This window comes from Vulpes lagopus, chromosome 2, assembly GCF_018345385.1.
Source record: "Vulpes lagopus strain Blue_001 chromosome 2, ASM1834538v1, whole genome shotgun sequence".
Classification (NCBI taxonomy): domain Eukaryota; kingdom Metazoa; phylum Chordata; class Mammalia; order Carnivora; family Canidae; genus Vulpes; species Vulpes lagopus.
In genome coordinates this window covers 32,549,338-32,569,917 of record NC_054825.1, presented here as the reverse complement: position 1 = coordinate 32,569,917, position 20,580 = coordinate 32,549,338, and the positions used below count along the sequence as shown (strand labels likewise).

The window sequence follows — 20,580 nt, the reverse complement described above, 5'->3', positions numbered from 1 at the left end:
GTCTTTGAAGATTCAATAGGAAATGATTTTCAAAATTGTTATTCTATGCCAAACTGGAATTCAAATATGAGGCACACCTGGGTAGCTCGGTGGCTGAGCATCTGCCTTTGGCTTAGGGCTGATCCTGAGACCTGGGATCGAGTCCCACATCGGGCTCCCTGCATGGAGCCTGCTTCTCCCTCTGCCTGTGTCTCTGCCTCTCTCTCTCTGTGTCTCTCATGAATAAATAAATAAAATCTATTAAAAAAATAAATAAAAATTAAAATAGGCTTGTTTTTCCAGAAATGCAGGGAAAAGAAATAACCATTAATAGGTTCAATGGTAATTTTGTGGCTTTTCCTTTTGCATCAAAAGCTATGTATCTTTTCTTCAAAGCACCTTCTAGCTAGGACAAACTAATTCCCCTCCACCCCCATCCCTCCTACTTTCAGCCATACTGTTTGAGTGCTGAGGACCCCTGAACTCTGACCAGTGAGTAGAATTGTCCTGTAAGCTAGTGACCCCAGGCAGTGGAACCTAAAGCCCCACTCCCAGTCCCCATAGCAGAGGCCAAAGAACTGGCCTTGTTTCCACTGTCTCAAAAAGAAGGAGCCGAAAGCTGACTGCACAAATGAAGGCCCCATATGGAGAGAAAACGAGGCTCCTAGGCCCAAAGGAGACTGTAAACTAGGGGCAGGGAAAGAGAAGTTTTGAGTCATTCCATCTTTAGAAACAAAGGGGAAACTGGACCTTTGTCCACTGCTCTCATTCTATAAGGTACTTTATTGCTCCTGAGCTGCAAGGGGAAGTGCAAACACAAAAGGGTCTAAATTAATCAGGAGATGCTAGGAACTCCAGCTCTTCACATGGCTGCCAGCCCTACAGAGGACAACACAGTGAGAACCAAGATAGCCACTCCAGACTAGTACAGCTGGGGAATCTTCAGTCCTCTCCCTGGGTCTCACATCAAGTGTCGGATCTCATTGCTGATATGATACGTGAGAGGGAAGAAAGTGCAAACCTGGCTGTGCAGATCGGTGACGGCCCTAGACACAGGAACTTCACAAATGAGACTCAAAGTTCCCAGGGGCCCTAAGGGATGACAAACCAAAAAGAGAGACCCCTGTACCCAAGGCCATCCCAGTATCACAATGACAAACAGATACCACTATGTGAAGAGACCAACTGTAGACAGTGATATGGGGAGACAGAGGACTTTTTGAATCTAAATATTAACTCATAATGTGGTAGTAAAGCTTAAAGAAATTAAGTTATTTTTTATTAAAAAGGAAGGGGCTACAATTCTAGATGTTTTAAATAAAATATTTAAGATAATACAGAATGAAGGGAGTGTCAGCATTCTGAGAGCTGTGTCCTGCCCTCAAAGTCAAGTTATATGTGGATTTTCAGCTACACAGGGGTTGAACTCCCTTGCCCCTGTGTTGTTCAAGGGTCAAACTCTATGACTTTACGAACTCTGCATTGGAAAGTATTTCAACTAAATTACCAAACATCTGTCGAGTAAATACCATGTATCTTGCAATCTGATTTTGACATTAAACAATTTGTTTAGTTAGAGAGTTGACAGTTTCACAGTGGGTAAATAAAAAGGAGAGTTCAGAAAAGTTTGTCCCTTTGCAATCTTTAGAACTCTCCCCCTCCTCCCAAGGCCAAGCATGAAGCCATGTGGGCACGTGCTGACAGCCAAGGCCTCTGCAGCTGCCCAGGTCAGCCCTGTCTCGTCCCAGACTGCAACACCATGTGCACCTGTAGCTAGCCCCTCCAGCCGTGCACCCACCTTCACTGCAGCGTGCACACCTGGTAGGAGAGTGTGCAGCCCTGGGACAGCACACACAGCCAGGGGCCCTGCAACAGCCAACGAGCCCTTCGTTGGCCTGATCCTTGCTGCCAGACCTTGCTAAGTGAGATAAAACAGTCATGGAAGGACGTACCGCATGATTTAACTGAAATGAAATATCTAAAATAGCCAAAACTCCTAGAAGCAGACTAGAATGGTCTTTGCCAGGGGCTCGGGGGAAGAGGAAATAGGGAGTTGCTATTCAATGAGCAAAGAGTTTCAGTTACCTAAGATGTAAAGTTCTAGATATCTGCTGTACAACATGGTGCAGATGTTGGGCATCTGGTCAGGGTGGCCATCTGGTTTGTCCCTGAAGATCACGGCCTTAACCTGTAAGATAATAGGTAGGTGGAAAGTTCCTTCACGGGGCCATCCCACGTCAAAGGTTGGCCATTCTGATATGCAATAAATTTGCAATCTCTCTCTCCGTATGTCTATGCTCAGAATACGAGCTCTTTCCCTAACATCCGAGAAGTCCGAGAGCATAAGAGACAAGGGTATGGTTTCCATCTGCCCCATATGTGCCCCGTCCACACCAAGGCACAGACAGTTATGACAGTTAACAAATAACACAGTCAAACGCACAGTTAACAAGAACACAGTAACACACAAACGTTCTACTGCGGCCACCGAGACAAGACAGAAAGTAATCCGAAGGGCTGGCAGCCGGCCCTCCATACAGACGAGGACCCCCGTCCTCCCTACAGACGAGGACCCCCGTCCTCCCTACAGACGAGGACCCCCGGCCTCCTTACAGACGAGGACCCCCGGCCTCCCTACAGACGAGGACCCCCGGCCTCCCTACAGACGAGGACCCCCGGCCTCCCTACAGTCGAGGACCCCCGGCCTCCCTACAGACGAGGACCCCCATCCTCCCTACAGACGAGGACCCCCGGCCTCCTACAGACGAGGACCCCCGGCCTCCTTACAGACGAGGACCCCCGGCCTCCCTACAGACGAGGACCCCCGGCCTCCCTACAGACAAGGACCCCCGGCCTCCTTACAGACGAGGACCCCCATCCTCCCTACAGACGAGGACCCCCGGCCTCCCTACAGACGAGGACCCCCATCCTCCCTACAGACGAGGACCCCCGGCCTCCCTACAGACGAGGACCCCCGGCCTCCCTACAGACGAGGACCCCCGGCCTCCTTAAAGATGAGGACCCCGGCCTCCATACAGACGAGGACCCCCGGCCTCCTTACAGACGAGGACCCCGGCCTCCATACAGACGAGGACCCCCGGCCTCCTTACAGACGAGGACCCCCGGCCTCCCTACAGACGAGGACCCCGGCCTCCCTACAGACGAGGACCCCGGCCTCCTTACAGACGAGGACCCCCGGCCTCCCTACAGACGAGGACCCCCGGCCTCCTTAAAGATGAGGACCCCGGCCTCCATACAGACGAGGACCCCCGGCCTCCATACAGACGAGGACCCCCGGCCTCCTTACAGACGAGGACCCCCGGCCTCCCTACAGACGAGGACCCCCGGCCTCCTTAAAGATGAGGACCCCCGGCCTCCATACAGACGAGGACCCCCGGCCTCCTTACAGACGAGGACCCCCCGCCTCCTTACAGACGAGGACCCCGGCCTCCAACAGACGAGGACCCCGCCTCCATACAGACGAGGACCCCCGTCCTCCCTACAGACGAGGACCCCCCGGCCTCCCGACAGAGAGGACCTCCCGTGCCTCCCGCTACAGACGAGGACCCCCGGCCTCCCTACAGACGAGGACCCCGGCCTCCATACAGACGAGGACCCCCGGCCTCCTTACAGACGAGGACCCCCGGCCTCCCTACAGACGAGACCCCCCGGCCTCCATACAGACGAGGACCCCCCGGCCTACACCCCTACAGACGAGGACCCCCGGCCTCCTTACAGACGAGGACCCCCGGCCTCCCTACAGACGAGGACCCGGCCTCCCTACAGACGAGGACCCCCGCCTCCCTACAGACGAGGACCCCCGTCCTCCCTACAGACGAGGACCCCCGGCCCTTCCCTACAGACGAGGGACCCCGGCCTCCCTACAGACGAGGACCCCCGTCCTCCCTACAGCTAGGACCCCCGGCCTCCCTACAGACGAGGACCCCCAGGCCTCCAACGACGAGGACCCGCCCCTCCACAGACGAGGACCCCGGCCTCCTACAGACGAGGACCCCCCTGCCCCTCAGACGAGGACCGGCCCTACGAGAGGACCCCGGCCTCCCTACAGACGAGGACCCCGGCCTCCACTAAGACGAGGACCCCCGCCTCCATACAGACGAGGACCCCGGCCTCCATACAGAGAGGACCCCCGTCCTCCTTACAGACGAGGACCCCGTCCTCTTACGAGGACCGGGCCTCCTACAGACGAGGACCCCGGCCTCCTACAACGAGGACCCCGTCCCTCCTACCCCCTACGAGAGGACCCCCCCTACAGACGAGGACCCGCTCCTAGGGCCGCTCTACAGAGAGGCCCGCCCAGAGAGGACCCGGCCTCCCTACAGAGAGGACCCGGCCCCTACAGACGAGGACCCCGGCCTCCTTAAAGACAGACCCGGCTCCTACGACGAGGACCCGGCCTCCCACGACGAGACCCCGCCTCTACAGACGAGGACCCGCCTCCTACAGACGAGGACCCGCCTCCTACAGACGGGCCGTCACGGAGGACCCCCCCTACAGACGAGGACCGGCCTCCTACAGACGAGGACCCGCCTCCCTACAGCGAGGACCCCGGCCTCCTACAGACGAGGACCCCCTCCCTACAGACGAGGACCCCGGCCCTCCCTACAGACGAGGACCCCGGCTCCTAAGACGAGGACCCCGCCTCCTACAGACGAGGACCCCCACAGACGAGGACCCCGCCTCCCTACAGACGAGGACCCCGCCTCCTACAGACGAGGACCCGCTCTACGACGAGGACCGGCCTCCTAAGACGAGGACCCGCTCCTCGCGAGGACCGGCTCCTACAGAGAGGACCCGGCCTCCTACAGACGGGACCCGCCTCCTTACACGACGGCCCGGCCACAGCGAGGACCCGCCTCCTACAGACGAGGACGAGCCCCCTCCTTACAGACGAGGACCCCGGCCTCCTAAGGAGGAGGACCCGGCCCTACAGACGAGGACCCCGCCTCCTACAGACGGACCCGGCCTCCTACAGACGAGGACCCGGCTCCTACGACGAGGACCCCAAGACGAGGACCCGCCTCCTACAGACGAGGCCCGGCCTCTTACAGACGAGGACCCGGGCCGCTCCCTACAGACGGGACCGCCTCCTACAGAAGGACCGGCCTAGACGGGACCGCCTCAAGACGAGGACCCCGCTCCACCAGACGCCTAAGACGGGCCCCCGGCCTCCTACAGACGAGGACCCCCGGCCTCCCTACAGACGAGGACCCCGGCCTCCTACAGACGAGGACCCCGGCCTCCTACAGAGAGGCCACAGACGAGGACCCCGGCCTCCTACAGACGAGGACCCCGGCCTCCCTACAGACGAGGACCCCCGTCCTCCTACAGACGAGGACCCCGGCCTCCTACAGACGAGGACCCCGTCCTCCTACAGACGAGGACCCCCGGCCTCCTTACAGACGAGGACCCCACAGACGAGGACCCCGGCCTCCCTACAGACGAGGACCCCGTCCTCCCTACAGACGAGGACCCCGGCCTCCCTACAGACGAGGACCCCGGCCTCCATACAGACGAGGACCCCCGGCCTCCATACAGACGAGGACCCCCGGCCTCCTACAGACGAGGACCCCCGGCCTCCATACAGACGAGGACCCCCGGCCTCCTACAGACGAGGACCCCGGCCTCCTACAGACGAGGACCCCCGCCTCCATACAGACGAGGACCCCGGCCTCCCTACAGACGAGGACCCCGGCCTCCTACAGACGAGGACCCCCGGCCTCCTTACAGACGAGGACCCGCCTCCTACAGACGAGGACCCCGCCTCCCTACAGACAGGACCCCCGCCTCCCATACAGACGAGGACCCCCGGCCTCCCTACAGACGAGGACCCCCGCCTCCTACAGACGAGGACCCCGGCCTCCTACAGAGAGGACCCCGGCCTCCTCCACAGACGAGGACCCCCGGCCTCCATACAGACGAGGACCCCCGTCCTCCTACAGACGAGGACCCCCGGCCTCCATACAGACGAGGACCCCCGGCCTCCTTACAGACGAGGACCCCGGCCTCCTACAGACGAGGACCCCGGCCCCTACAGACGAGGACCCCCGCCTCCTACAGACGAGGACCCCGCCTCCCTACAGACGAGGACCCCCGGCCTCCTACAGACGAGGACCCCCGGCCTCCTTACAGACGAGGACCCCCGGCCTCCATACAGACGAGGACCCCGGCCCCTACAGACGAGGACCCCGGCCTCCTACAGACGAGGACCCCCGGCCTCCTACAGACGAGGACCCCCGGCCTCCTTACACGAGACCCCAGCGAGGACCCCCGGCCCCTACAGACGAGGACCCCCGCCTCCTTACAGACGAGGACCCCGGCCTCCTTACAGACGAGGACCCCGCCTCCTACAGACGAGGACCCCGGCCTCCTTACAGACGAGGACCCCCGGCCTCCCTACAGACGAGGACCCCCCCCTTACCCTATAGTATCCACTTGAGCTGGCTGTTACTGTGGTCAGAATCGGCGCGCAGTTTTGGCGGGCACAAGGCAGGGTTACATTGTTATGAGCCGATTTCCGATTAGGGTGTGCCCAGCGGTTGACTAGGGTGGGGCAGCGCCTTAAGCAATAAGCAGGTCAGGTGGGGGTCATACAGGAGGCGGCGGGTGTAGCACAAAATGGAGTTAGTCCTGCTCTGCTTGTCCAGGGGTAGGGGATTTTTGTTAAATTTCCTGGGTCCCACAAAGGAAGGAGGGATTGAGGGAGGGAGGGAGAGAGGGGAAGGAAGGAAGGAAGGAAGGAAGGAAGGAAGGAAGGAAGGAAGGAAGGAAGGAAGGAAGGAAGGAAGGAAGGAAGGAATTAGCTATAATCAAATGACCAGTTGCAGAATCAAGGACTGTAGTTATTATGAACAGCTACACTTTGTTATAAGTGTGTGTGTGTGATCTTTGTTAGGATATCAATGAGAAGAATAAACATCACCCAAGGACTTGACATCTTCTTTTGTCTAAAGAGTTAGGTTTTGGTTTGGGGTTTTTTTTGTTTTTTGTCTTGTTTTGTTTTAGTATGCAGGATAGTTGTATCATGATAGATAGAAGTATGACTTTGTTATTTCTTTATTTAGAGATTACATATGATTTAAGGAGATGTGTATGGGTGCCAAATTTATAAGAGGTGGATTGTGATGGTTAGTATTGTGTACCAACTTGGCTAGGCTATAGTACTCAATTATTTAATTGAATACTAATTTAATATTACTGTAAAGGTACTTTGGAGATGTGGTTAATATGGACAATCAGCTGACTTTAGGTTGACACACTGATTCACTCTAGACACATAAACTCCCAATGAGGGAAATACTGTAATAATTCATTTCCTTGAAGAGATGAAAACATGGTATTCCAGATACTAACCAGTATGCCAATATCACATGGTTAGTAGGCGCCAGAGCTGGAATTTGAACTGATGCACTGGCTCCAGGGTCTGAGCTCTTAACCACCATACTATCCTGCCTCTGACTGAGGTAGATCTATGTGAACAGATGTGAAACAGTTTCCAAGTTATTCTAGTAACTCGAAAATCAAGGTGCAGATCAGGACATACAAGGTATTAACATTTATCATCAAAGATACCTAATTTAGTTTGACCATTATTCTCTCAGAATTTTATGCAGCTATGGCTGCGCTGTTGATATACCCAGTGATGATTATACATTCTGAAAGCACTCTGACTCCAAAAACATGATTGCATGTCTCTTTCTCTCTCTGGGAGCTTTTAAGATTTATTTAATCTAAGCAATCAAAAGTTTTATGATCGTTGTGTCTTGAGATTTTTCTTTCACTGTGCTGTGAGCTTTATAGTCCCTTTCTATCTAGGTATCAGTATATGGAAGTTTTTTCTCTGGGGATATTTAGTTTCCCTAGAAAAGAATCCTATAGTCTTCTGTTACCTGGCTCCTGGGTTACTGGAAGCAGAATGGAAGAAGGACCTAGGGATCCCAGAAATCAATATGTGAACCATTGTCCAATGCCCAGGTTTTCATCCTTGTACCTCATTCTGACTTCACTATGCCAGCTGTTCCAGGTCCAGGGGGTCTCGTTTTAGTTTCTCTAGAACAGATTTTAACCTGGGGTGATTTTTGTCCACCCACAACCCAAAGGACAATTTGGCAATGTCTTAAGATGTTATTTGTTGCCATTAATTTTGGCATCTGGAGGGTAGAGGTCAGCAATGCTGCTAAACATAGTACAATGCACAAAACAGCTCCCCACTACAGATACTTGTCCAAAATATCAAGTACTGAGGTAAAGAATCCCTACTCTAGAGAGTGAACATTCTATATCCTATAGGAACAAACATGATGTGCATCCTCTGCAAAGGATAGCGGAAAAATGGAGGTAGCAACAGCTATGAATGCAGAATTTCTTTTTTTTTTTTTTTTAAGATTTCATTTATTTATTCATGAGAGACACTTAGAGAGGCAGAGACACAGGCAGAGGGAGAAGCAGGCTCGTTGTGGGGAACCTGATGTGAGACTCGATCCCAGGACCCCAGGATCACGCCCTGAGCCAAAGGCAGAAGCTCAACTGCTGAGCCACCAAGGCGCCCCAGAACACAGAATCTTAATACACTGTACTCTTTTAGCTTCATCTATGCTTTGTCTTCCTTGAGAACTGGCACTTTCAAATCTTGAATCTCTGAAGGATTCTGTATAGGTAATTTGACTTCTTTCTCATGGGTAAACTTCATGAGAGATTTGGGTTGTAAATTCCTTCACTCTGCTAAATTACTTACGGTTCCGGGGCACCTTACGGTTCTTTTTCTTTAAGATTTTATTTATTTATTCATGAGACGCACACACACAAAGAGAGAGAGAGAGAGAGAGAGAGAGAGGGTGAAGCAGGCTCCATGCAGGGAGCCTGACATGGGACTTGATTCCGGGTCTCCAGGATCAGGCCCTGGGCTGAAGGCTGCGCTACACCACTCAGCCACCCAGGCTGCCCTCTTGCTCAAATTTCTATCTAATCAAATTAAAAATTTCTTCTTTTTTAAGATTTTTTTAAAAGTTTTTTTTATTCATAGAGACACAGAGAGAGAGGCAGAGACACAGGCAGAGGGAGAAGCAGGCTCCATGCAGGGAGCCCGATGTGGGACTCAATCCCAGGTCTCTAGGATCACACCCTGGGCTGCAGGCGGTGCCAAACCGCTGTGCCACCGGGGCTGCCCTCAAATTAAAAATTTCTAACTCTGTATTCAGGTCAGACCATAAATACCAAACTCCAATTCCTTGTCAGCCCAAAGTCCTCTTTCTCTCTACCCAGTCTCCTTCCCAGTCCACTTGTCCAGAGTTGAGCTTGTCTTTACCCCATCTGAAATTATCTTCCTTATCCTTCCTGGCCTATTTATGCCATCCCTAATTTCCTTTTAAGATCTATTTATTTATTTGGGGAGTAGACAGAGCAGAGGGAAAGAGAATCCTAAGCAGACTCCGAGCTGAGCACACAGCCTGATGTGGGGCTTGATCTCACGACCCTAAGATCACCACCTGAGCCAAAACTAAGAGTCTGACGTTTCACCGAACGCACCACCCCAGTGCCACTCTGCCATCATTTCTTTTAAGTACACTATGATTGCACTCTGGTCAGTCATCAATCACAGCTTCACCTTAGAACACGGTATTTTGTGTGTGCTGCTCCTTAAAAAGGACGATTATTTCATCCAAGATGTAAGAATGTATATATTCTGCCTTTCTTCAGTTACACCTTTACCGCTTACCAAACAAGGACCATGTTTTCTCTCTCTACCCTTACAAGACTGAAAGTCCCCCATGATGCTTAGTATAAGTCCCTGCACAAGGTCTCTGCTGCCACGAATGCTTTTCAAGTAGTAGTATTTGCCCACTCACCTCAATGACACCAGAAAGAACAAAAGGATGAGCCTCATAACCCAGTTCACATTTCCTTACACTCCTATATCATTTTGGTGTTTAAAAATCAATTCACAATTGATTTTTTAAAACTACATAAAATTATATATTGAAAATATGCCTCAATAAAAATGGCTATATAAAAAGATTTTCAGACATTCCAAAATGAAGTAAATTCATCACAGCAGACCACACTCATTAAGATTATGACTAAAATAAATTGTTCATGCTAAAGGAAAATGATCCCAAATGGAAGCATGGATCTGTAGGAAGGAATGAAGACCACTGGAAAGAGTCATGAAGGAATTACTTACATAAAATTGTTTAGAGTATTATAGACTAACTTTTAAATTTCTTTTAAAGACTATTGTTGGGTTTAAACACAGGTAGAAATAAAATATATAACAATATAAAATATGGTAGGCAAGAAATGACTATGCTACTGTAAGGTTTATATACCATGCTTGATAGAGTATGATGATATAAATTATAAACCACTAAAAAACAACAACAGAAAGAATAGATGGAGCTTATAAATAATTGAGATAAAATGGAACCATAAAAAATCAACAATTGATCCAAAAACTGCAGGTTAAAAAAAGAAAACAACAAAAATGACTCTGAGAAAATCAGTAGCAAGATGACATTTACCCAATGACATCAAAAAATTCAATAAAATAGGGGTGCCTGGGGGCTCAGATGGTTAAGCATCTGTCTTTGGCTCAGATTAAGATCTCAATGTCCTGGGATCAGTCCACATTGGGCTTCTGGCTCAGCAGGGAGTCTGCTTCTCCCTCTCCCTCTGCCTCCCCAACCTACTAATGCTCTCTCTCTCTCTCTTTCAAATGAATAAAATCTTTAAAAAAAGAAAAAGTAAAAAGTAAATGAAATAAAAATAGTCAAAACTAAAAAGTAGAGATCGCCAGGCTGAATGAAAAAGCAAGACTCAATCAAACAAATGCTTTCTACAGAAAATCAACTCAATACAAAGACTAGAAAAATTAAAAGGATGTGATATTCAAACACTGATCAAAGAAAGCTGGGACGGCTTTTTAATATCAAAGTAATTTCAGAAGAGGGAATACTACCTGAGATAAAGATGTTCACTTCATAAGCACAAAGGAGTTACCTCATTACAAAATAGAAGAATCTTAAATGTATATGCACCTAAAAAAGAGCTTTAAAAGATATAAAACAAAACTGACAGAACCAAAAGACATGATCATAGCTATAGATTTCCAGTGTCCCCTCTCAGTAAATGACTGAACGAGTAGATAGAAAATCAGTAAGAAGATAGAAGACTTGAGCCTAATTACCCTGAACCTATCAACCAATTTGACCTAATTAATGTAGTTTATAAAACACTTAATCCTAAATAGCAGAGTACACATCTTCTTCAAGTACACATAGAACAGTCACCGGTTTAGAGCATGATCTGGGCTATAAAAGAAACTGAGAGTTGATCAACTGAAAAGGATTTAGTTCCAATTCATGGTGGAATTGAATTCGATATCAGTAACAGAAAGACAGAAAACCACCAAGTATTTAGATATTAAACACAATATCCCAGAGGTCAGAAAAGAAATCACAAGAGAAATATTCCAGGGGTCAGAGAAGAAATCACAAGAGAAATTGGGAAACTATTTTGAAATGAATGAAAATGAAAACACAGCCTATCAAATTTGTGGCATGCAGCCAAAGGAGTGCATAAAGGGAAATATATACCACTAAACACTTGTGTGAGGAAAGAAAAAAAGTCTCAAACCACTGATCTAAATGTCTACCTCAAAATAACCAGAAAAAGATCATACTAACCCAAGGCAAAGAGAAAGAAGGAGATAATAGAGATGACTACAGAAGTCAAATAGAAACGAAAAAGAAGACTGATCCAGAGGACAGAAGACACAAATTACAATACAGGGCCCCTGCGTCAAGAAGGGGTAAGTGACTTGGCTAAGTTCTCATGGCTAGGAGTGGTGGAACTGGTTGCCCTGGGAGAAAAGCTTGGTTCCTTTCAGAGTGGGGTGAGTCCAGGGGAGTGAAAATCTGGCAGAGACAGGTCTCTCCCCATGAGTCCCCAGGTCTCCAGATCCCTCTCAGGAGGGAGGACTCTCCCATGGCAGACAGGTATAGTGGGAGAGGGGAGAGCAATAGAAACAGGACTCCAACGTGCCCAACACACTGGAGCACAAAAAGAACACGTCATCTCTTCAGCCACAAGGTGGAGCCTACAGCCCGGATTCATTCTGCTGGTGACTCGCTGTGCTTCAGTCCCTCCACTGCCCTTGGCCTTTGCTATCTGCACCCACCAACTACTGCAGGAAGGATAGACAGGCTCAAATCCAATCAAAGAGGGCCTCTGGGACAAACCAACAGAATCCCACCACAAAATAATTTACCTCATAATTTATGGTACACACACCACAGGAAACAGCCAGATGTGCAGCTTCTGTAACAGGCCAAGGCAAGAAGAACAGACCAAGATTACTTTATTTATCAGTGTTTAATGGCCCACATGGTTTTCTTTCTTCCCACTGCTAGGCTTTGCCCACCTGTGTTTCAGCAATGACTGACCCACATGCCAGGCCTTGACCAGCAGCCTCCGACCACATGCAGACTGGTTGCCCTTTCTCCTTGGACTCCAGGCCTTCCTGCAGAAGCTGGAATGAGGTGGACTACTTTTTAAGCTCCTGTTTCTCTTGTAGCATCTCACAAACCTCAGATTCTTGGCCTACACCAAGGTTGCCAAGAGTGTAATGCTTTCATCTGTGAAGAGTGTATGGAAATTCATGATGTGTCAGAAGTTAGAAACAATTCACCATGCATCTCCCTTCAGAAAACATTAAACACAAATCTCAGGATATATACATGTAGCCACAATGGAATAAACCTTCTCTTAATTCAACAGATGTTTTTGCCAAGGTTTTGAAGTATATTTATCACCAGAACTGGCTGTTGCTTCAATGCAGTGTCTTCTGCCAAATTGTTTCAGCAATTCAATTCCTTGTTGGCTTAATCCCATTGGCTAGAAAAGCTCTAATTCTTTTCCAATTGATTCAATGACATGGCACCAAGAGAATATTTAGAGGGAGGAGGGTAGTCAGCCACAACCTAACCACCGCAACAAATCCCCTGAAGCTCTCAGTCCTTGGCCACAGGCATTCTTCCAGAGCAGAAACCTCAGCGTTTGCTGTAACTTCCAGCACATGCTCATTCATGACTCAATACATTCTAATTCTCATTTGCACAGAGTCCCTGGTTCCCCACCCATGAAATCGCCTGTTAGTAGGGTTTATCATGCTCTCACAGCAACACAACAAATATAAGTGCATTTTGTAAAGTACCATCAGTGTAAGGGACCATCATACCTGATGTACTTTCTAGATGCTACTCTTTCCTCTAGAGCAGGGCTCCTGGAGGTGGATGATGGGGCAGCTGAGGGAGCGAACTCAGCTCATGCCTGAGGGATGGGGGACACCAGGCTGCACCTGCTACACTTCCTCCTGCCATTGTGCGCTCCTGGCATAGAGGAGTGGGGCTAGCAGAGTTGACAGGTCTCCTGCTCTAGGGGCCCACTGCAGAGGGAGACGCTCTCTGTTGTCTGGCCAAGGAAGGAGACAGGAGGAGGGTAGCCCGAGCCAGCCTGCTCTATGTTAAAAATCTGCCTCAGATCCAGTGATTTCTCCCCACTCCCGCCTCCACTACCCTGTGCCAGTCTTTCCATTCCCCACCTGGACCAAGGCAGTAGTCTGGGCCTAGTTTGTTTCCCTCTTGCCCATGATGGTGAGTTTTTGACATGGAATAAAACCATCCATTTGAATGGGTCAGTTTAAAGTATGCCCTTGTGAAAAAAAACCTCCAAATAAATCCCATCAAAGAAAAAAAAATTCAGTTTCTGTCATGGTTGTCACAAGTTGATTTTCCTAGGAAGCAAACTGTGACCTGGTGGTTAGTGTGAGGAAAGTTTACGAGGGGTGCCCTTGGGACCATGACCTGGGGTGGTGGGGGTGGGGAAGGGAGGGAAGTAGAATTGGGCAGGGGGAGAAGTTGGCTATGAGCAATACAGCCTGCATGAAGGCCTCAGCTGACACTTTCAAAGCTCTCCAGGGCTGGGGCAGGGGGCCAGGCCCAGATATGCCTGCTTCCCCAAGCACTGGACCACCTGAGAAAGGCGACATGTGCAGTCTCTTCAGCTCAGACATTCTGGAAGAAGCCTGATGGACGTGCCCTCTGCCGGCAACTCTCCTGGCACCTCAAGAACAGAGTCCTTGGGTTCTGAGATGGTATCTGAGTGATGCAGCAGGTGTCAACTTTCAGTGTCATGCAACTTCTGAAGGCAGCCCCGCCTACGTTCTGGTGGGCCAGCTTCTCCTGTGGGAAGCTTAGAAAAGGAAGATCACTGAGATACAGCCTCTGCCCCTTAAGACAGTTGGTAACTCAGGCTCGTTAACTCCAGTTTCCATCACACATTCTAAATTCCCTTCACCCTCACCCAGCGCCTGTGTGTCTGAGGCTTACTTGACAGTATGACCTAGAGCCTCATCCTTGCAGGTCCCTAACCACTGGTCCCATGTCCTCCTTAAGCTGTGACTGAAGAACTTGTCTATTTGCCATCAAAATGCTACAAGGGACTACCAAGAGGTGTCTGATACCATGTAGGTGATATCCATCCTCAGTTTGCTTCCCTTCACAAAGGAGAGGGGCCACGGTGGCAGCAACCAGCCTGGAGAGGGACTCATTAGGGAATATATATATATTTTTACACATTTTATTTATTCACTCATGAGAAACACAGAGAGAGACATAGGCAGAGGGAGAAGCAGGCTCCTGGCAGACAGCCTGATGTGGGACTCGATCCCAGAACCCAGGGATCACACCCTGAGCCCAAGGCAGACGCTCAACCGCTGAGCCACCCAGGTGCCCCTCATTAGGGAACACTCTAAGGCCAGCTGGTAAAACTCCCGTCCCAGAGCAGCCAGATAGAAAAGACATTGTTTCATTACAACATAATGAGGTTGATCTTATGTTAGCACCAGAGAAAGATCATCTGGAGCAAGCTTCTAAGAAAGGTGAGAATATGGCTCATTCAGATGTCAATCTTTTCACACCTGGAGAAGGCCTGTGAGGCTCAGAGAAGCGCAGAACCCAAAACAAGAGGGGAGGCCTCGGGAATCTCACCTGGCTTGAGACAGGAAAGAGGACGCATGGGGAAATGACAGAGACACCACACCGCCTTGGAATCTATAAATTTATTGAGTAAAAACAAATCAATGTCAGACATATTCAGTTCGGTTTGGTTCAAATGTGGCTGATGTCCATCTGCAGCAGAAATGAACTGAGGTAAAGAGAAGACCCAGGGATGCTGGCAAGGGGGCCACTGAACAAAACAATCCTCTGTTAATTGTAAAAGCAGGCGTCACACAGCCAGTGAGTCAGTTAGCAGAGGCAGGGAGACGTGGTGTTTAATGAGCAGGGATAAAACCAGAGTCAGCAAGAACTTTTAAGAGAGGAGAGGGCCAGAGCATTTAGAGATCGAGTTGCAACAGGTGTGGACCTGCCGGTTCACTTGGGGAACACTGTGACCACGTCGTAGCCTTCAGGGGGTGTGACCCGCTCCCGGGCATGCTTTTCACAGTAGATCTGATCCTCTACGAAGAAGTGGCCCTTCTGTTTCAGATTGGTGCCACAGTCAGTGCACACATAACACTCAGGGTGACGGTGGCGGTCCCGGAGCTTCACGAACACACCGCTGCAGGAGGGAGGGGGAGGCAGGAAAGGGCTCCGTTAGTGACAAGCACCTGCGAGAAGCATCATGGCCTTGGGGGCACGGGATGGGGGTCCTTCCAAGAGGCCCATCCACAAGTGGATCAGGGCCTCAGACCCGGTCTCCAGTCACAAAGCAGCTGCTCACTCCTGGGCTCCACAGACATTGCTCTCGAAGCCCTCCTGCTTCCACGGAGCAGCCCTTATTCTGGTGTCACATCATTCAACCCTTAAGGTTCCAGGGCCAAGGAAAACCTTCACACCTGGCTCTGGACAGAGGGCCTACGTGGCCTCCCTACTCCATTTTCCAGGCAGGAACTCTTCCCCATCACACCCAAAATGTACAGTATCTGGCACTTTCCACACCAGCATGGTTTACCAAGCCTGCAGGGCCTCCAATGCCTGGGCGAGGCTGATACTCACACAATGCCGGTGCCACATTTGTCACACATGGGCAACTTCTGGGCGTTTCCAATAGACGCAGCCACTTTGGTGACCGGAGCCTTAACACTTCTGAAACCTGATGGCTTGTTGGGATCCCCTATAACAAGGAAAACACTTGGGTTGGCCAGGAAGGGTGGGATTGCACAAATTTCATTTAGCTTTTTCCAGAGTCACTTATACTATATTCCAGCAAGTTCCTGGAATCCAACAGACCTGACTCTGCTGCGTGATCCTGAAAAAGTTACGTAACCTCTCTGGTCCCCAGATTCCTTTTATATAGAGGAGATTATTTTTCCCTTCACAGTGGCACAAAAAGATTAAAAAATACACAGAAAGCCCTCCCACAGTACCTGGCAAAAAGTCAGCCCTCAAAACACAAATTACATTTCATTCTAATTAGATGCACGCATATACGGATTTGGGAGCTTAAAAATGACTTATACAGTTGGAATAAATAAATAAATAAATTCTCTGATGATCAAACGACAGTGTATTTAAAAAAAAAAAAAGACAGTGTATTTAGACGCTGAAAGAAACCATATCACAAGAAGTACAAAATCATTACAGTTGAGCATCTACAAGCAGCCAGATAAAACTCACCTGCTCCACAGTAGAGAAAGCAACCTTCCTGCCATCAGCCTTGTATGCATAAAATAAGCTCCTAGTCGCTGGGTACTGAACCAAAGCCCAGTCCAGCACGTCTTCAGAGCCCTATATCATGGTAGCTATTAACAGTAGCAGGCTATTAAAATTATTGTATTTATTCAGCTGGTTAGCAGTACTGTTGTCAGCTATTTACACGTCTCTGTGACTGGACTGCTAATTCCCAGGACACCAGAACCCTGTTTTATATACTTCATAATACTGCACAGAGCCTAGCATGAGACTGATAAGCCTAGCATGAGACTTAGAGGCTAAATGAACAGTAAAATGCCGTGACAGATACTTGAGGGTCCCTACCTTAGTCCAACATACTGTGGCCCCAGAAGCCAGAGAAGTCTCTACACCAGTGGTTCTGAACAGGCATCTGTGAGCATGCCAGGCACCAGGAAAGATTTCCTAAAATTCACAGACCAGGCTCTTCCCCAATGCTGCAGAAGGCACATCTCCAGGTACAGGGCCTCAGGAGACCCTGCTCTATGTCCCTGGTTAAAACCCACTTCTTCAAACTGAAGCAGCAGTTCTAAAATTCATTCTGTGCATCAGAATGATGTAGAAGGCTGACTCAAGGCCCTGCAGCTTGCTAGGCCTCCCCACCAGTTTCTAATTCAGTCGCCTGAGGTAGGGTCCATGAATTTGCATTTCTAACAAGTTCTCAGGTGCCACTGATGCTACTGGCCCAGGAAACACACGTTGAGAACCACTGGACAAGAGCAAGAAAATGGTCTTCTGTATAAGGTGAGGGGGTGAAGAAAGTCATCCTGTAGCTGCAGCCAGGCTGGGCAATCCTGGGGCTGACAAATGAGGGGTCTGGTTCTCTTGTTCTTTTAGAAAATAAGTCCCCATATGTTGACCTAAAATTGATATGAATTCAAATAAGGGGCATTTATAATTGGTTAAGATGGTAAACTGTATATTTTGTCCACAATTATGTATACCGTCCCTACCCTTGCCACACATCCCAGTAGGATCGGTGATTCTCTACTGGGGGTGATTTTGCCCCTCAGGGAAGTTTTGGTTGTCACAACTAGAGAGCAGTGCTTCTGGCCACTGGGTGGAGGCCAGGGGTGCTGCTCAATGTCCTAAAATGCATAGAACAGCCCCACAACAAGGACTTATGTGGCCCCAAATGCCTATAGCACCAAGCTGAGAAACCTTGTTTGGTCCTGTCCCTATGTAGCTTCCAACCTCTGCCTAAAAACAGCAAGGCCCCAAGAGTGACACCTCCCTCTGCTGGGCTCCTGGAATGGGAAGACTCATGGAGCCACGCCCAGCCTTGCCAAACTGGGCCGATCCATAGCCCGATTGGCAGCCCCCATAGAACATGAACAAGAAATGCATCCTGCAGCCCACTGCTGGCTAATGCAAGCTGACAGCTCGCTGGGGATATTTTGATGCCTTATGGAGACTGGTAAGAGGGAATATTTAAAAGCAGCCCATTTTAAATGTCCTATCATGGATGTTGATGGCATGGTCTCTCAGGGTTCCCCCATTAATGCAGGGATGCATCCTGCGCCAAGAAACTGATCGACACAGATGTCCATCTGGAGACACAGGAGAATGGGCAGATGTCAGGAAGCTCCAGAGTTTCCATTGTTTTCAGCCAGAAGCTCTACAGTTAGGCTTAGCAAAGGCTTGGGGCCCAGTCACCATCCCGCCTCCCCCCATCAGGTGCCTTTGGTGCTTTGGTAATCCCAAGCCCAAGTACGTTTTTGCCTTCCCAAACCTTCCTCCCTTCCTTGGCCACAGTCCCAACTTTGTTACAGACTTTTTTGTGTTGTAATTTTAAAAAATATTGCATTGAAGTATCATTTTTGTCTTGATTATTGAGGTTTTTGGTGACTCCTTAAATTCTATACCCAAGGCAAATGCCTCCCTCTTTGTCACCCTAATCCTGGCTCCCTACAGGGATCTCAGAAAGGCCTGGGTGGCCAACATCATGACTCAGGCATCCCAAACAGTCTCATCCTCATGTGCGGGCTCCTGCTGCTGGAGCCACCCGGGCTGCCTACCCTGGGAAAGAAGGAAATGCAGCATCTCTGTGGCATCTCTGCATACCCAGATGGCTTGGAAGGGAAACTGACTGCCCAGGGAACCAGCTCAGTGAGGTTGTGGTTTCAGATGATGGGGCTGTTTTTCACATAATTCATTTGATCAGCAGAAAATTTATCAGGAAAGAGTTGCATTTGCAAGAGGGGAGGAGAGAAGGAAGGAAGAATATGAGAGCCCAACTTGGTAGGAGAATCCATATCCCTTCTTCAAATAAAGAGAAGTAACTGGATGAAACTGGAGCCAGAGGGCAGCCCCGGTGGTGCAGCAGTTTAGCAACGTGCCACCTGCAGCCTGGGGTGTGATCCTGGAGACCTGGTGGTGCAGCAGTTTAGCAACGTGCCACCTGCAGCCTGGGGTGTGATCCTGGAGACCTGGGATCGAGTCCCACATCGGGCTTCCTGCAAGGAGCCTGCTTCTCCCTCTGCCTGTGTCTCTCCCTCTCTCTCTCTCTCTGAATAAATAAATGAATATTTGAAAAAAAATTTAAAAATGACACACACACACACACACACACACAAAACGGAGTCAGAGCATGGTGCGGGGGGGGGGGGGGGGCGGCCACCTGGTTGGCTCAGTCAGTAGAGCATGGACTCTTGATCTCTGGTCATGAGTTTAAGCCCCAGGATAGGTGTAGACATGGTTTTTTAACAAAGAAAGAAAAACAAACAAACTGGGCACAGCTTGAGAAGAGGCAGCTGTGTGCAGGACACAGCCAACCAGCAGCAGTGTGTTCAGACCCACAGCTCCACCTGCTGGCTCCATTTTCTTTTCTCACTTATAGACAATACTGCAAACCCAAAGAAATTTCATTTTGTCCTTCTGAACAAGCTTAGAGTAAAAATATTAGCCCCCTTTAGACTTTGGGAAGCTATAAAAATTTCCAAATTTCTCTTTTTCTGTGGAAACTTGCACGTCAAAGCTTTCTGGGAAAAAAAGTGAAAATTCCTTCAGTAAAGCCCCCTTTTAATCCACTTTTTCTCTATCTACTTCACTGCTCAACCACCTTCCGTGGGTCCACATTATCAAAGAACCCAATTCATGGTCCTTAAGCAGCTGGTGGTCTTCCAGGATGGGACTCCAGGATGTGAGGATTCTCCTGCAGCCCTGGATACCTTGATACATCCTGAGCAAGTCATCTCAGAGCCCCTGGTGCCCACTGTGTTTTCTCAGTCCTTGATGCCTCCTTCTAAGTTTCCTCTTGTTAAAAGTCCCCTTAAATGGACGAACGGATGATAAACAAGATGTGCTATAGGCACATTGTAGAATATTTAGCCTTCAAAAGGAAGGAAATGCTGACACCTGTTACCACATGGATGAGCCTCCAGGACATGATGCTTAGTGAAACAAGCCAGTCACCAAAGGCAAATGCCATAAGATTCTACTCCCAGGAAGTGCCTGAAGTAGTCAAATTCATGGAAACAAAGTAGAATAGTGGTTTCCACAGGCTGGGGGTAGTGGCTCTGAGAAGCTAGTGTTCAATGGGTACAGAACTTCAGTTCTGCAAGACAGAGTTCTGTGGGTGGGCAGTGCTCATGATTGCACAATGGTATGGATGTAACTACTGCCACCAAACTGTACACTTAAATATGTTCAAGACAGTCAATCTTATGTTAGCTATAGTTCACCACAATTTAAAGAAAAAAAAAAGTATCCTTGTTCCCTGTAAATTTGGCATTTCATCCAGAGCAAGATGAAGTTTGAGAGACCTTGGGCCCTTTCACCTACTCCAGAGGCTGAATTTCACCCAAAATAAGAAGACCCATGTTTTCGGAGGTTTGTTGGCAAACCCTGCTGC

General features: G+C 49.5%; 2 protein-coding genes and 1 pseudogene across 3 annotated transcripts in view; 1 reads left to right on the top strand and 2 right to left on the bottom strand.

Moving 5' to 3' along the window:
- Positions 1 to 841: 841 nt before the first annotated feature.
- On the bottom strand, positions 842 to 1,936 carry LOC121476932 (annotated as a pseudogene).
- Positions 1,937 to 2,267: 331 nt separating this feature from the next.
- LOC121476921 (extensin-like) lies at positions 2,268 to 5,110 on the top strand. Its single transcript, XM_041731066.1, has 3 exons — positions 2,268 to 2,334; positions 4,097 to 4,539; positions 4,652 to 5,110. The coding sequence occupies exons 1-3, from the start codon at positions 2,268 to 2,270 to the stop codon at positions 5,108 to 5,110; spliced, it is 969 nt and encodes a 322-aa protein (XP_041587000.1).
- A 9,990-nt stretch (positions 5,111 to 15,100) lies between these two features.
- Positions 15,101 to 20,580, bottom strand: part of PDLIM1 (PDZ and LIM domain 1) — a 46,391-nt gene continuing 40,911 nt past the window's right edge. For both annotated transcript variants that reach the window (XM_041745279.1, XM_041745278.1), the window contains exons 6-7: positions 16,053 to 16,170; positions 15,101 to 15,615 (exon numbers count right to left, since the gene is read on the bottom strand). In XM_041745279.1, the coding sequence (XP_041601213.1) occupies positions 15,429 to 15,615; positions 16,053 to 16,170 (305 nt within the window). In that variant the 3' untranslated portion in view covers positions 15,101 to 15,428. The remainder of the gene's footprint in view (positions 15,616 to 16,052; positions 16,171 to 20,580) is intronic.